This window comes from Erinaceus europaeus, chromosome 1 (assembly GCF_950295315.1).
Source record: "Erinaceus europaeus chromosome 1, mEriEur2.1, whole genome shotgun sequence".
In the NCBI taxonomy this organism is placed as follows: domain Eukaryota; kingdom Metazoa; phylum Chordata; class Mammalia; order Eulipotyphla; family Erinaceidae; genus Erinaceus; species Erinaceus europaeus.
Genome location: NC_080162.1, coordinates 186,783,747 through 186,797,363, shown reverse-complemented (window position 1 = coordinate 186,797,363; position 13,617 = coordinate 186,783,747). Strand labels below are relative to the sequence as shown.

Sequence of the window (13,617 nt, the reverse complement as noted above, 5' to 3'; positions counted from 1 at the left end):
AGTGGTTTACAATAAATACAGTTGTTGATAGATGGGTAACATTTTTCAATTTTCTGCAAAGCACTCGCACCTCTAGCCTAGGTCCTCCTCCACCATCATGCACTAGGACCAGAAAGCACCCACCCACCCACCCACACACATACACACACACTTCCCAGAGTCCTTTCTTTTGGTACAACACACCAACCCTATCTTTTATCAACCCTGAACTCCCACTTCCATTGTAAGCTCTTATTTCTCACTTCATTCCTTTTTGTTATTATCATTTTTAAAAAAGATCTATTTTATTTATTATTTATGATAGTCTCACATCACACACACACACACACACACACACACACACACACACACACACACACACTGAGAGAGAGAGGGAGAGAGAGAGACTGAAGCACCTACTAGTACATGTAGTGCTTGGATCTGGACCAGGAACCTTAGAAATGCAAGTCTGATGCTACCAGTTGAGACATTTCCCAACAGCTGCTATTATTAGTATCATTATTATCACTATTGTCCAGATCACTGCTCAGCTTGGGGTATGATGATGCTGGGGAACAGACCTAGCGTTTTTGGTGTCTCGTGCTTGAAAGTCTTCTTGTTGAGGGGCCAAGCAGTAGTGCACCCATTACCATGCATAAAGACCTGGGTTCAAGCCCCTGGTCCACACCTGCAGGAAGGAAGTTTCTTGAGTAGTGAAGCAGTGTTGCTGTTGTCTCTGCCTTTTTCCCCTCTCTATCCCCATTCCTTCACCATATTTATCTCTGAAAAAATTAATAAAATTTTAAAAATAAAAGAAACAAAAAGTCATAACCATTATGCTGTCTCTCTAGCCCTGTGTTACTCTTTATAATGAGAAAGGTGTAGAGCACTCCAGTGAGTGCAGTTCTGGGAATAAAACCCAGGACGATAGGCATATAAATCTGGTGCTCTGCTATTGAGCCACCTTTCTAGCCACTTGTATTTGTTTTAAAAAAGTGTATGTAGTGGAGTTGGGTGGTAGTGCAGCAGATTAAGCACAGGTGGCACAAAGCACAAGGACCGGCATAAGGATCCGGGTTCAGGCCCCCAGCTCCTTACCTGCAGGGGAGTCACTTCACAGGCGGTGAAGCAGGCCTGCAGGTGTCTGTCTTTCTCTCTCCCTCTCTGTCTTCCCCTCCTCTCTCCATTTCTCTCTGTCCTATCCAACAATGATGACATCAGTAACAACAACAATAATAACTACAACAATAAAACAACAAGGGCAACAAAAGGGAATAACTAAATATTTTTTAAAGTGTATGTAGAGGGGGCCAGGAAGTGGCCCAGCTAGTAAAGCACACACATTACCACACAGGAGGACCCAGGATTGAGGTGCCCGTCGCCACATGACAAGGGGTGGGTATGAGGGAGTGACAAAATAAGCTTAACCAACAGTCAAGTGGTGCTTCCGTGTTTCTGCCTTTATTTTTTCTCTCCCTCTGTATCTTATCCACTCCAAAAAAAAAAAAAAGAAAGAAAGAAAAGAAAGCAGGAGGAGTGGTGGATTCATGTAGGCATAAGACCCTGATGAGGGAAAAAAAAAAACCCTGGATATGCATATACTTTTTTAAAAAATATTTTTTAATATTTATTTATTCCCTTTTGTTGCCCTTGTTCTATTGTTGCAGTTATTATTGATGTCGTTGTTGTTGGATAGGACAGAGAGAAATGGAAAGAGGAGAGCTTAGACAGAGAGGGGGAGAAAAAGACACCTGCTGACCTGCTCACCGCTTGTGAAGCGACTGCCCTGCAGGTGGATAGCCGGGGGTTCGAACCGGGATTCTTATGCTGGTCCTTGCGCTTTGTGCCACCTGCGCTTAACCCGCTGCGCTACAGCCCGACTCCCATGCATATGTAACTTTTTTGATGTATAATCAACACTCAACAAAATATACAAGTATTCTTGTAACCAGAAAAGTAACAATACATCTTTCTTTTTTTTTTTTTTTGCCTCCAGGGTTATCGCTAGGCCTTAATACCTACACTAAGAATCCACTGCTCCTGGAGGCCATTTTCCCCCTTTTGTTGCCCTTGTTTATCGCTGTAGTTTTTATTATCATTATTGTTATTGTTGCCGTTGTTGTTGGACAGGACAGAGAGAAACCGGGAGAGGAGGGGAAGACAGAGAGGGAGAGAGAAAGAGACACCTGCAGACCTGTTTCACCGCTAGTGAAGCAACTCCCCTACAGGTGGCAGTCCAGGGGTTCAAACCTGGCTTCCTATGTGGGTCCCTACGCTTCATGCCATGTGCTCTTAACCCGCTGAGCTACCACCTGACCCCCATCAATACATCTTTTAAAGTAAGTCTATTGGAACTGGTTATGCCTCCAAAAAAGTTGATTTCCTTATCCCCCAAAGGGGTCATTCTGGAGGAATTTTCTTTTTTTACTCTCGGTTTTTTTTAATTTATTTTTTATTTAAGAAAGGATTAATTAACAAAACCATAGGATAGGAGGGGTACAACTCCACACAATTCCCACCCCCCAATCTCCATATCCCATCCCCTCCCCTGATAGCTTTCCCATTCTCCACCCCTCTGGGAGCATGGACCCAGGGTCGTTGTGGGTGGCAGAAGGTGGGAGGTCTGGCTTCTGTAATTGCTTCCCCGATGTATGTCCTATCATTGAGAGCTGAGTGAACTGACAGAAATTTAGCCAAGGATTTCCCTTGCAAATTATGGGATACTACTGAGATCCAAATATGCTCCTTCCCAGTACCATTACGCACCCTTTAACAACAGTATGGTGGAGAAGCAAATGCTAAGTAGTTTCGAACATCCAGAAAATGTTTCAAATACATCCTCAGTGTTTGTTAATTATTTAGAGACAGACCAGTGCAAAATTTTCAAATTTGTGCTTTATTTTATTATAGTAATACCTCTTATATTGACCGTGCACCATTAATTAACAGCATGCTCCTTTTAACCTGTGGGTGAAAAATATGTAACTTCTCCTGGAATTTTCCAACCTACAAAAAGTTAGCATTTTTAGCACCATGATAAAATGTTACGAAAAACTATGACAGACATATACTTATCTGGCATCGAAACATTTGTAACTGGATAAGAATAAGAATACTGTTAAAAGACAAAGTTTAACTAAACAATGATTTAGGAAAAGTCAGACAACTTAAAAAAAAAGACTTATGTTAACCTAAATTAAATGCTTTAAAAATTCTAGCCAAATCAATTTTAAGAATTATTTTCCTGAACTTTCTACTTCAAATATAGTGAATACAGTTCATTTCCAAGTAACTTAAAGAAGTTTTGACCTCACTCCTTTGATAAAAGATTATTCTTAGAATGTTAATAACTTAGAATAGTGACTGATGAAATCTATATCATATTTTACTTTTTCTCCTTTCAGTGTTACAGAAGAGGGCAAATATATTCACAAATATTTGAACTACATTTTTGCTACATATTAATAGTAGAATGCTTTCATTACATGTTTTTTCAGTGCCTATGTTCACTGTGGTATTACTTGTAATAGCCCTCATTTGAAAACAATCCAAATATCCAATGACAGATGAGTGGGTAAGGAAGCTGTGATATATACATATACAGGAATACTACTCAGCTGTTAGAAATGATGACATTTTCTCTTCTGCTACAACTTGGGTAGTATTTGAAGCGATCATTCTAAGTGAAATAAGCCAGAATAAGAACAATACTGGCTGAACTCACTCGTAGGTAGGACTTAAACAAAAAAGGGAGTTTACAGGGTGAAATTTTAATTAATGGTCCATTGCAGCAGACGCAAGGACTCTAAGTGGGAGGTGAGGTGGGAAGAGAGAGTAGGGAGATCCAGTGACCTATGGTGGAGGAAGATGACAAGTTGGTAGAGGGTGTATCTATCACGAAGAGACATGAACTGCTGTTCAGCTATGACAGTAGCCTTGTAAACCAACATTTCACATATGCATGCACACACATGCAGATCTTTAAAAAAGAGACATGCATTAGTTGCATTACAAGGAATATATTTACATTAAGGTAAGTTATAGATTATCAGACATAAGCCAACCTGTGCTCATGTTCAGCTGAATCACTGAATGATAGATTTTGCTTTCTTTTTAAGACATATTTTATGTATTTACTTTTAGTGAGAGATATAAATAATACAGAAATAGAGAGGGAGAGAGAGAAAGGGAAAGAGGAAGAGAGGGAGAGAAAGATACTAAGACACTGATCAGCTTTGGCTTATGGTGGTACTAGGGACTGAACCTGGGACCTTGGAAACTCAGGCATGAAACTCTTGTATAGCATTATGCTGTATCCCCAGCCCAGATTTTGAACTTCTATGGGGCTAGGTGGTGGCGCACCTGATTGAGTGCACATGTTACAATGCGCAAGGACCCGAGTTCGAGCCCGTGGTCCCCACCTGCAGGGGGGGGAAGCTTTGCAAGTCGTAAAGCAGTATTGCAGGTGTCTCTCTGTCTTTCTCCTTCTCTGTCACTCCCTTTCCTCTTGATTTCCAGTTGTCTCTATCCAATTGATAAAGATAATTTTTGAAAAATGGATTTTTACATCATTTCACTGCTGAAAACTGAGGTAAGGAGAAAAGAAAATGGTGGTTCTGATGCTACATTAGTTTAATCAAGTCCATTAATATATCTTTTCTATTTTCTAATCTTAGGTCTATTCAGCAGCTTTAAAACTGGGTTATTGTGGGCTGGCTTGGTGGCTCCCCGGGCAGGTACCTGCTTTGTCTGTGTCTGTGGCCCAAGTTTGAACCTAGCCCCCACTGCACTGGGGCAAACACTGGAGCTGTGGTTCTCTCTCTTGCTTGGTTTCTCTATCTGAAAAAGTTGGCTCAAAGTGGTAAAGCCTTAGCTTATAAAAAACAAACAAAACCTGAAGTATTGAGAAATATATGAAATTTACATTTGGAAAGTGGAATGGTAAATGGTAAAGAGTATAGAAATAGCGAAGAGATCTGAGGCTGGGTGGCGGTGCACCTGGTTAAGCACACCTGTCCCCATGCTCAAGGACCAGGGTTTAAGGCCCTGGATCCCCTAAGGGGGAAGTTTTCATGAGTGATGAACCAGTGCTACAGGTGTCTCTCCTCTCCCTCTTTTACCTTTTTATCTTTTCCCTTTCCTATCAATTTCTCTCTATATATGTTTAAAAAAATGTATCTAAACCAGCACAGATAAGACAAGAGGCTAATTGTCCCCCCTCCCCGGGGTTTCTCTATCTGTGTGCTGTTGTTTGAGATTCAGTGTGTCAGGAAATTGTGAGGAGCCCCACAAAGCACCCTGCATGCCTGATACTATGGCCTATCTACATAATCATTGTTTTGCCTAAAAGATCCCCTCCCATTCCATTCCTTTGATCTATCTTCTTTCTACCCTCAAGTAGTATTAATCTTACCAGTTAAAACCCTCAAAACAGTTGCTAAGGAAGTTTCTACCTTCCCAGCCTCCTTTTGCCTTTTTCCACCCCTTTCCTAGCCATTTCCATTTCCGACTTGCCACTTCCAGGTCTGCCTTTTAAGAGCCTTGGCTCTCCAATCAATAAATATATTGCATTGCCTCACGCCACGTATTTGGTTCCTGAGTCATCTTCCTCACATCACTGAGTGAGTAGCAGCCCAGACTGGCTCCCATCAAGTTCTCTCCAACCCAGAGAGTACGTGCCCAGGAAGAGGCACCCCCATGCTAGCCCAGCAAGTGTGTTCCCAGCTCTACCTCCTAAGCTCCTGCTGAAAATTGAAACTACAGTACAGTAAGGTAGACAAGTTGGCCCCAGGGCACTTGACTTAGAATATTATGAGAGGTCCAAGGCAGGAGGCTTTCCTGGTTGAAGGTTCAAACTGGCATAGATTCCAAAGGGCAGGTGCTGGACTGATTTATCTCAGGATGGTATTCCATGTCCTCAGACCCATCTCAAAATGCCTATGAGTGCTAGAAGTCCCAAATCAGACAGCATTTCTTTCACTTCACAACTCACTACTAAGTAGATAGTGAGTAGCAATTAAAAAGGTGGGGCAGGGGGATGACACAGAGCCTGGCCAAAGCTGTGACAATGAGGGTCATGGGAGCCCACTCAAGGTCCCTGCCATTCTCTCTAGGATACTGTTGCAGTACATGCTTATCTAGTTGACTATGTGACCTAAACAGTTCCAAAGCTGAAAGTAGCTTCGTGTGGAGTGACTAGGGAGGAGGGGGATGAAACTTAGTGCCCAGTGACACACACACACACCAGACTGAGAGGAACACCAATGCCTTCTGCAATTTTGGAAATATAGTAAGATATTTCATATTCACCTAGGAAGGTAATTAGTCCTGCTCTACAAAAACAAAAAAAACTATTTTTAATACTCCAAACAAGATTTATTTTTCTTTCTTTCTTTCTTTCTTTCTTTCTTTCTTTCTTTCTTTCTTTCTTTCTTTCTTTCTACAAGCTCTCTAATAAGAAAAAAAATAAAGGTGGGGGTAGATAGCACAATGGTTATACAAAAGACTCTCATGCCTGCGGTTCCAAAGTCCCAAGTTCAATCCCTCACACCACTATAAGCTAGAGCTGAACAGTGCTCTGGAAAAAAAAAAAAGGGGGTGGGGTGGGGATAACTAGTTGTAGAAGTTACTGCATCTTCATGCTACCACAGCAGTCTTTCACACATTTCAGCTAAAACTGAATAAATTATCTCATAGCTTCCATTAAAAAATCAGTCTTTAGATTAACCTTGATCACAAACTACTTTGGTGAAAATGGAATGTGGGTCTATTATAAACATAACTTTGTTTTTTAAACTATGAAGCTTCTATTGTTAACTATTAGCTTTCAGTTTGTCATAGATATGCTACTAAAGTGTGTGCATTCTTTGGATATATACAAAAAGCTTTGCTTTTGTGTGTCTTTTTCTTTTATCCAATAGTTTATCTTGCAGGATATAGTAGTGACTATCTCTCATACTACAAAGATAAGCTGTGTGTTTTATACAAGACTGATTATTTCATTATACACTTATTTTGACAGACCTGAATATTCATTCACCTGTGAATTCATATGTCAAGTTCCAGAAATGGTATTTGTTACATCCTGTGTAATAAATATAGAATTAGTTCATATTTTCTACCAGTTCCCATCAGGGAAGAGCCTAAGGCTGTAAGTCTGTAGAAGTGCTGCCATTTTTTGCTTTTTCTCCAGAGACAGAATGCTTCAGAAACTGACCAGTAGCACCAATGTACAATCTTGACCGCATGGGCCATTTCTGAAAAAGAATAATCAAGAATGCAGAAGTTAGTATCTATAACAGAAATAGTCTGTAACAGTAATATAAAAAATTCCAAATATCTCAATGAGATACAGTATTGTGAAGATAGTAGTACTTGAATTATTAATCCGAAGGGACAACCTGAAACACTGCTTGGTGGGAGTTGGGCAGTAGCGCAGCAGGTTAAGCGCACGTGGCCCAAAGTGCAAGGACTGGCGTTAAGGATCCAGGTTCGAGCCCCGGGTGAAGCAAATGTCTATCTTTCTTACCCCCTCTCTGTCTTCCCCTCCTTTCTTGATTTTTCTCTGTCCTATCCAACGACAGCAACAACAACAACAACAATAATAACCACAACAATGATAAAACAACCGGGGCAACAAAAGGGGAAAAATGGTCTCCAGGAGCAGTGGATTCGTGGTGCAGGCACCCAGCCCCGGCAATAACCCTGGAGGCAAAAAAAGAAAAAAATGCTCTTAGTGTTAACAAGGACATTTTTTAAATCCTTGGAATTTGACAATAATTGCATTTTTGTCTTCATCTTCAATACATGTTCATGGAGGGTAAGAATTGAGTCCTGTTCATAAGTCTCCTAACATGGGAGAATAGGCATAGTAAATTATTCTAAAACAGACTACTCACTTTTTCAATCTCTATAGTCTATTTCTTTTTTTTTATATATTTATTTATTTAGTTATTCCCTTTTGTTGCCCTTGTTGTTTTATTGTTGTATTTATTATTGTTGTCGTCGTTGTTGGACAGGACAGAGAGAAATGGAGAGAGGAGGGGAAGACAGAGAGGGGGAGAAAAAGATAGACACCTGCAGACCTGCCTGCTTCACCGCTTATGAAGCGACTCCCCTGCCCGACTTTACAGATTTTTTTTTTCTGTTTTCAGTGGGGCTTCACTGTTGCTGGGTGACTGTTTTCAGATAGAGACAGAGACACAGAGAGAGGAGTTGGGCGGTAAGCAGCGGGCATGTGGCGCAAAGTGCAAGGACCGGAGTTAAGGATCTCTGTTCAAGGCCACCTGCAGGGGAGTCGCTTCACAAGCAGTGAAGCAGGTCTGCAGGTGTCTGTCTTGCTCTCCTCCTCTCTCCATTTCTCTCTGTCCTATCCAACAATGACTACATCAGTAACAACAACAATAATGACTACCAACAATAAAACAACAAGGGCAACAAAAGGAAATAAATATTTTTTAAAAAGATTGTAAAAAAGAGAGAGAGAGGGAGTCGGGCGGTAGCACAGTGGTTAAGCGCAGGTGGCGCAAAGCACAATGACCGGCGAGAGGATCCCGGTTCGAGCCCCCGGCTCCCCACCTGCAGGGGAGTCACTTCACAGGCGGTGAAGCAGGTCTGCAGGTGTCTATCTTTCTCTTCCCTCTCTATCTCCCCCTCCTCTCTCCATTTCTCTCTGTCCTATCCTACAACGAAGACATCAATATCAACAACAATAATAACTACAACAATAAAACAACAAGGGCAAAAACAAAGGGAAAATGAATAAATAAATAAATAAATAAAAAGAGAGAGAGAGAGAGATACACGCATACACAGAGAGAAGGAAAGACATCCAGCACCAAAGCTTCCTTCAGTGTAGTGGGGGCTGGGCTCAAACCTGGATTCTATAACAGATTTTTTTTTTTTTGTATTAAACTTTACTTAGTGGGGACCAGGCAGTGGCACACCCAGTTGAGTGCACGTATTCACCATGTGCAAGGACCCAGGTTCAAGCCTCTGGCCCCCACCTACAGAGGGGGGAGATTAAGGAGCTGTGAAGCAGGGCTTCAAGCATCTCTCCATCATTCCCTCTCTATCTTCCCCTTCCCTCTCAAGTTCTATCAAGTAAAAAGGAAAAAAAAAAAAAAAAGGAGGTGAAGAAAAAAAGATAAAGGGGGGAAAAGATGGCTTCTGGGAGCAGTGGATTTGTAGTGCAGGTACCCAGCAATTTAAAAGTCTACTTAAAAATTTTACTTAATTTTACTTAATTTTCTTAAGAGTATATATGAGAAAAGTCAAAGAGACTATAATATCAGTGACATATCTGAATACCAATCTAATGCCAAAAAGCTTTAATAATGAATGAATTTTCAGTTGAGGTTATACAATTCAGGAATGGAGTCTATCTTAGTAGAGAATAAATGATACACTATTTAAAATAGTTTTTAAAAATAGTTTTTAAAATAGTTTCATATATTAACATAAATTAATGAAGAAGGTAGAGACAGACAAGGCCAGAGCATCACTTGGACACACAGAACACCAGGGACTGAACTCAGGACCTCATGCTTCTAACTTTAGTGTCCTGCTCACTGTACCACCTCCTGGGCCCCACATTTCAAATTCTTATATTTAATATCCGAAATAGTTTGATTCAACCATCATGTTGGTTAGGTATGCCAAGTAAATGTTCTTAAATCTCACCAGAGTTTAAATTCAGTTAATACTAGAGGGTGTGCTTTACCATATTTCAGCAGTGATTTTTCAGTAATTTGTTGAGGGACTGGCTGGTAGGTGCCATACCTGGTTGAGTGTACAAGTTAGCATGTGCAAGGGCCGGGGTTTGAGTCCCTAACACCCCCACCCCTCTGCAAGGGGGAAGTTTCACAACTGGTGAAGCAGGTCTGCAGGTGTCTATCTCTCTCCCTTTCTAGCTCCCTTTGTTCTCTCAATTTCTCTATGTCCTATCAAGTAAAATAGAAAAGGAAAAAAAAAAGAGAGAGAAGTGACCACAAAGAGCTGTGAATTCACAGTTCCAGTACCGAGCCCCAGAGCTAGCCTTAGTGGCAATAAAATAATGATAATGATAATAATAAGTTGAACACTGACATGCAGTCAAATTTCAATTTTACATTTGTAGATATGTTGGACAAATTGCTTCAGAATGGTGGAATACCAAATTTGAAAATATAGGAAAGATGATGTCTGCTGAACATAAATTCACATCAATGTAAAATTTCAAAACAATCAAGCCTAAAAACAAAGGATGATGCAGAGTCTAAATACTGTAATATAGGTAATGTGTTATATTATTATAATTTTAATCACATATACAATTTCCTTCAGCCTCAATGCTGGGAACATCATTATTAATTTATAGTTAATAATTTTTAGCATTCTCAAAAAATTAACCTACCAAATCATACCAAGTAGGAATATTCTACTTTCAGAGAGTTGAAATAAACCTGTATCACATTAAACAAAAACATTGTCCATTTTACCTATACAGAATGTTAAAAATTATATTAATTGGATTTTTCTGTCTAATTTTGTATATTAAAGTTTTGAGTACAGTATTTAACTATTGGTCTTCATACATACTAACCTATTATGAAAATTACATAAACACATTTTAGGTTTCCTAATATTCTTGGTGACTGTGTAATTCATAATAACTAATCTTTACTAAAGCATGAAAAGTCACTCCATGAGGATGCATAATGGTCTTCCTTTGCTCTTAATAGTACACACACACACACACACACACACACACACACACACACACACACTCACTCAACAGTGCTTTCCTAGAATAATTTAGGACCAGGTGATAACACAATGTGATAGTTAAAAATCGCATGGAAATGAAACCATATACACATAAAACATTTTAAAACTCAAAGGCTCCTAAATGTAACTATCATACTAAAAATCACCAGGACGGGCAATCAAGCACCTTCCAAGTTAACCTCCGAGAAACTTCTCGCCAAGGAAAGGCATCTTTGCAGACTGCACTCTGTGAAAGGTTATTCCTTCCCAAGCCGCCGTCCAGTCCAACCCAGCTCTGCCACCTGCAAAATCATTTGGTCTGGCCCTGCCAAGGCAACAGCAGGTAGGGCTGGAAATTCAATGAATCTAAGAGTTTTCTACATAGCAATCTTGAATATTAATTTTAAGTCGATAATTTTGTTTAGCCCGGGAACGATGATATAAATATCCAAATAACCCTTGACGGGGGGGGGGGGTGGGGGGGTGTTCCTCAACCCGGACCCTCTACCGGCGAATGGTTAAGGAGCAGCCTCTTGCTGAAAGGACCTCGCAGTCGCTGTTGCCGGCTAAGGTCGCCCTAGGTCTGTTCCCCTCCAAGGCAGGGGTGGGAGCACGGTGGCATCTGCCCAGGCTTTAGTACACTGCGTGGCTCGAGGTGCCCGGCTCTGCGCCCGACTGCTAGGGCATGGCCTTGCACGCCTACCTTCACAGGGTGCAGGTAGCCGTCGCCGCGAAGTGCGCCCAGTCCGGGGGCGGCCGGGGCCTCGGCGTCGTCCTGCAGAGTGCGGGTCAGGTGCGCGATGTAGGTGGTGGCCAGCAGCAGCACGTCCAGCTTCGACAGCTTGGTGTCCGGCGGCACGGAGGGCAGCGTGCGCTGCAGCTCCAGGAAGGCGTGCCGTAGGGTCTGCACCCGGCTGCGCTCCCGCGCCGCGTTGGCTGCAGCGGGCCGCCCGCTCCCCGAGTGCAGACCCACCCCGGCACCTGAAGGTCCTGGCCGGGCCCCTCTGGGGCTCGAGTCGCGGGGGGCGGCAGCCGGGGAGGCGGACTCGTTGCTAGACGTCAGGGGGCTGCCTACGGGGCCACCGCGGTCCATGACGGTTTCCCGCGCCGCTCGTGCTGCAAAGAACCGAAGGAGCCGTGAGGCCCGGGGCGGAGCCGGCTCGGCCGGGAAGGGCAGCGCTCTCGCTCCCCCAGCGCGCGGGGCTGCGCCGCCCCACCTGGCTCCCGCGGTTCCCAGCGACCAGCCCGCTGTCTCCGGGGCTCATTCCCCTCTCCGCGTCTGGGGAGGCTGGTGAAGCCTCCGGATTCCTGGGCTGCTTGGGGCGGTGGGGGCTGGAGGCTAGGGGCTGGGGGGCTGGGGGGCAGGGGGTGCGGCGGGAGGCTGTAGCTTTCACCCACAAACGAAGCGAGAGGGAAAGCAAGATCTCAAAAAACAAAACTCCGGTCCGAAACTTGTTCGCGCATCGGGAATGTTATCCAACCGTTCCGGGAGGTGAAGCCCAGGCCTCTCCACCGCCCCGGGTGCCCACCATCTGGCCATTCACTCCCAAGGCAGGAAGCCCGGGTAATTCTGCCCGAGGAGGGGGGGACGCCGGAGCTCATCTCGGACTAAGGTACCACTACCCTTCCCGGCCTGGAACTGTGCGGTGCGACAGAGGACAGGGCCTAGGTCTCACCAGTCCTTTCTTTTATTCTTTATTTTTTATATATAACATTTTGGTTAGAGACAGAGAGAAATTGAGAAGGGAAGGAGAGATAGGGAGAGAGACACCAGCACTTCTGCATCATCACTTGTGAAACTTTCCCCCTGCAGGTGGGGGGAAGCAGGGGCTTGAACCTGGGTCCTTGCGCACTGTAATGTGTGAGCTTAACCCCGTGCACCACCGCCTGGCCCCTTAGACCTCACCTTCCCTAGAGCGGCCGTGCGGGCTTCGGCTCCTCGGTGCGGGCGGACGGGAAGCGCGGGGCTGGGGCCGTGTGGCCAGGGCCGCGCCGTTCACCGCATTCTCATCCAGCTGCGATCGCCCGCCGCTCGCAGGCCGGGCTGGACGCGCCTCTACTGCCCGCCAGGCTCGAGCGCAGACGGAGCTGGGCGTCGAGTCCCTACGGAAGGGCTGGCTGACTTCTGCGTCCACCTGCGGGACTTTGCGGAGCTAGTAGGTGGGGCGGAGCTGCCCCCTTGGCCGCAGAAGAGTCATCAATCAAATGTCCTGGTTGGGCCAGACCTGGGCGGGGGGCGGGGAGTCCCCTGGCTCCGCCCCCACACCAAATTTTCCGGGGGCACCCGGCTTCCCGAGCTCCTCGATCTCAGAGCCCATAAACTTGGTTTGCCACCAGGTCAGACCCTGGGGCTGCGCTGCAGGACCCCAGAGGGGTCAGGCGAGTAACTTGGCCTGGCTGCCGCCCTGCTGCCCTAGTTCCAGAAGGCGCCTGGGCGCGGCTCAGGCGGGTACGCTGTGACTTTTGTGCGGCGGGACTGTGGCGTTTATTCCACCGCAAGATAAATGTTTCTCACGCTAGCCCGATTCAAAGCAGGTAGTCCCGCTAGCTCTAGTCAGCGGTCAGCTTCTTGAGCCGCCCAAAGAAAGACGGGTATTACTTCGAATACCCGCCCTGTCTGTGATTCTGGAGGAAGTTCTCCACGTCGGGGTGCAGGGCGCTCCTCTTCCTGCGACCATCGCCTCCGCTGCGCTCCAGGGAGCTCCGCTTTGTTTGGTTATGCAATTTGGTTCAGGTTCGGTCAGTCTGCGGGGAAGACTTCGGGGGTATTATACTTTAGTGGCCTTTACTGGCAAATGCTATATATATATATAATTTTTATTTATTTAATTCCCTTTTGTTGCCCTTGTTTTACTGTTGTAGTTATTATTGTTGTTGTTATTGATGTCGTCC

At 44.3% G+C, this 13,617-nt stretch overlaps 1 protein-coding gene across 1 annotated transcript; it reads right to left on the bottom strand.

The window, feature by feature from the left end:
• Nucleotides 1-6,566: 6,566 nt before the first annotated feature.
• On the bottom strand, nucleotides 6,567-12,837 carry TCF24 (transcription factor 24). The gene is made up of 3 exons (XM_007527086.2): nucleotides 12,632-12,837; nucleotides 11,429-11,841; nucleotides 6,567-7,235 (listed from the first exon to the last, which is right to left on the bottom strand). The coding sequence occupies exons 2-3, from the start codon at nucleotides 11,816-11,818 to the stop codon at nucleotides 7,122-7,124; spliced, it is 504 nt and encodes a 167-aa protein (XP_007527148.1). The 5' UTR covers nucleotides 11,819-11,841; nucleotides 12,632-12,837; the 3' UTR covers nucleotides 6,567-7,121.
• Nucleotides 12,838-13,617: the final 780 nt, after the last annotated feature.

Coding starts and splice junctions, on each gene's coding strand:
- TCF24 (XM_007527086.2), bottom strand. CDS start 11,818: ATGGACCGCGGTGGCCCCGTAGGCAGCCCCCTGACGTCTAGCAACGAG. Junction 7,236..11,428: donor GCTACCTGCACCCTGTGAAG/GTAGGCGTGCAA, acceptor ATTCTTTTTCAG/AAATGGCCCATGCGGTCAAG.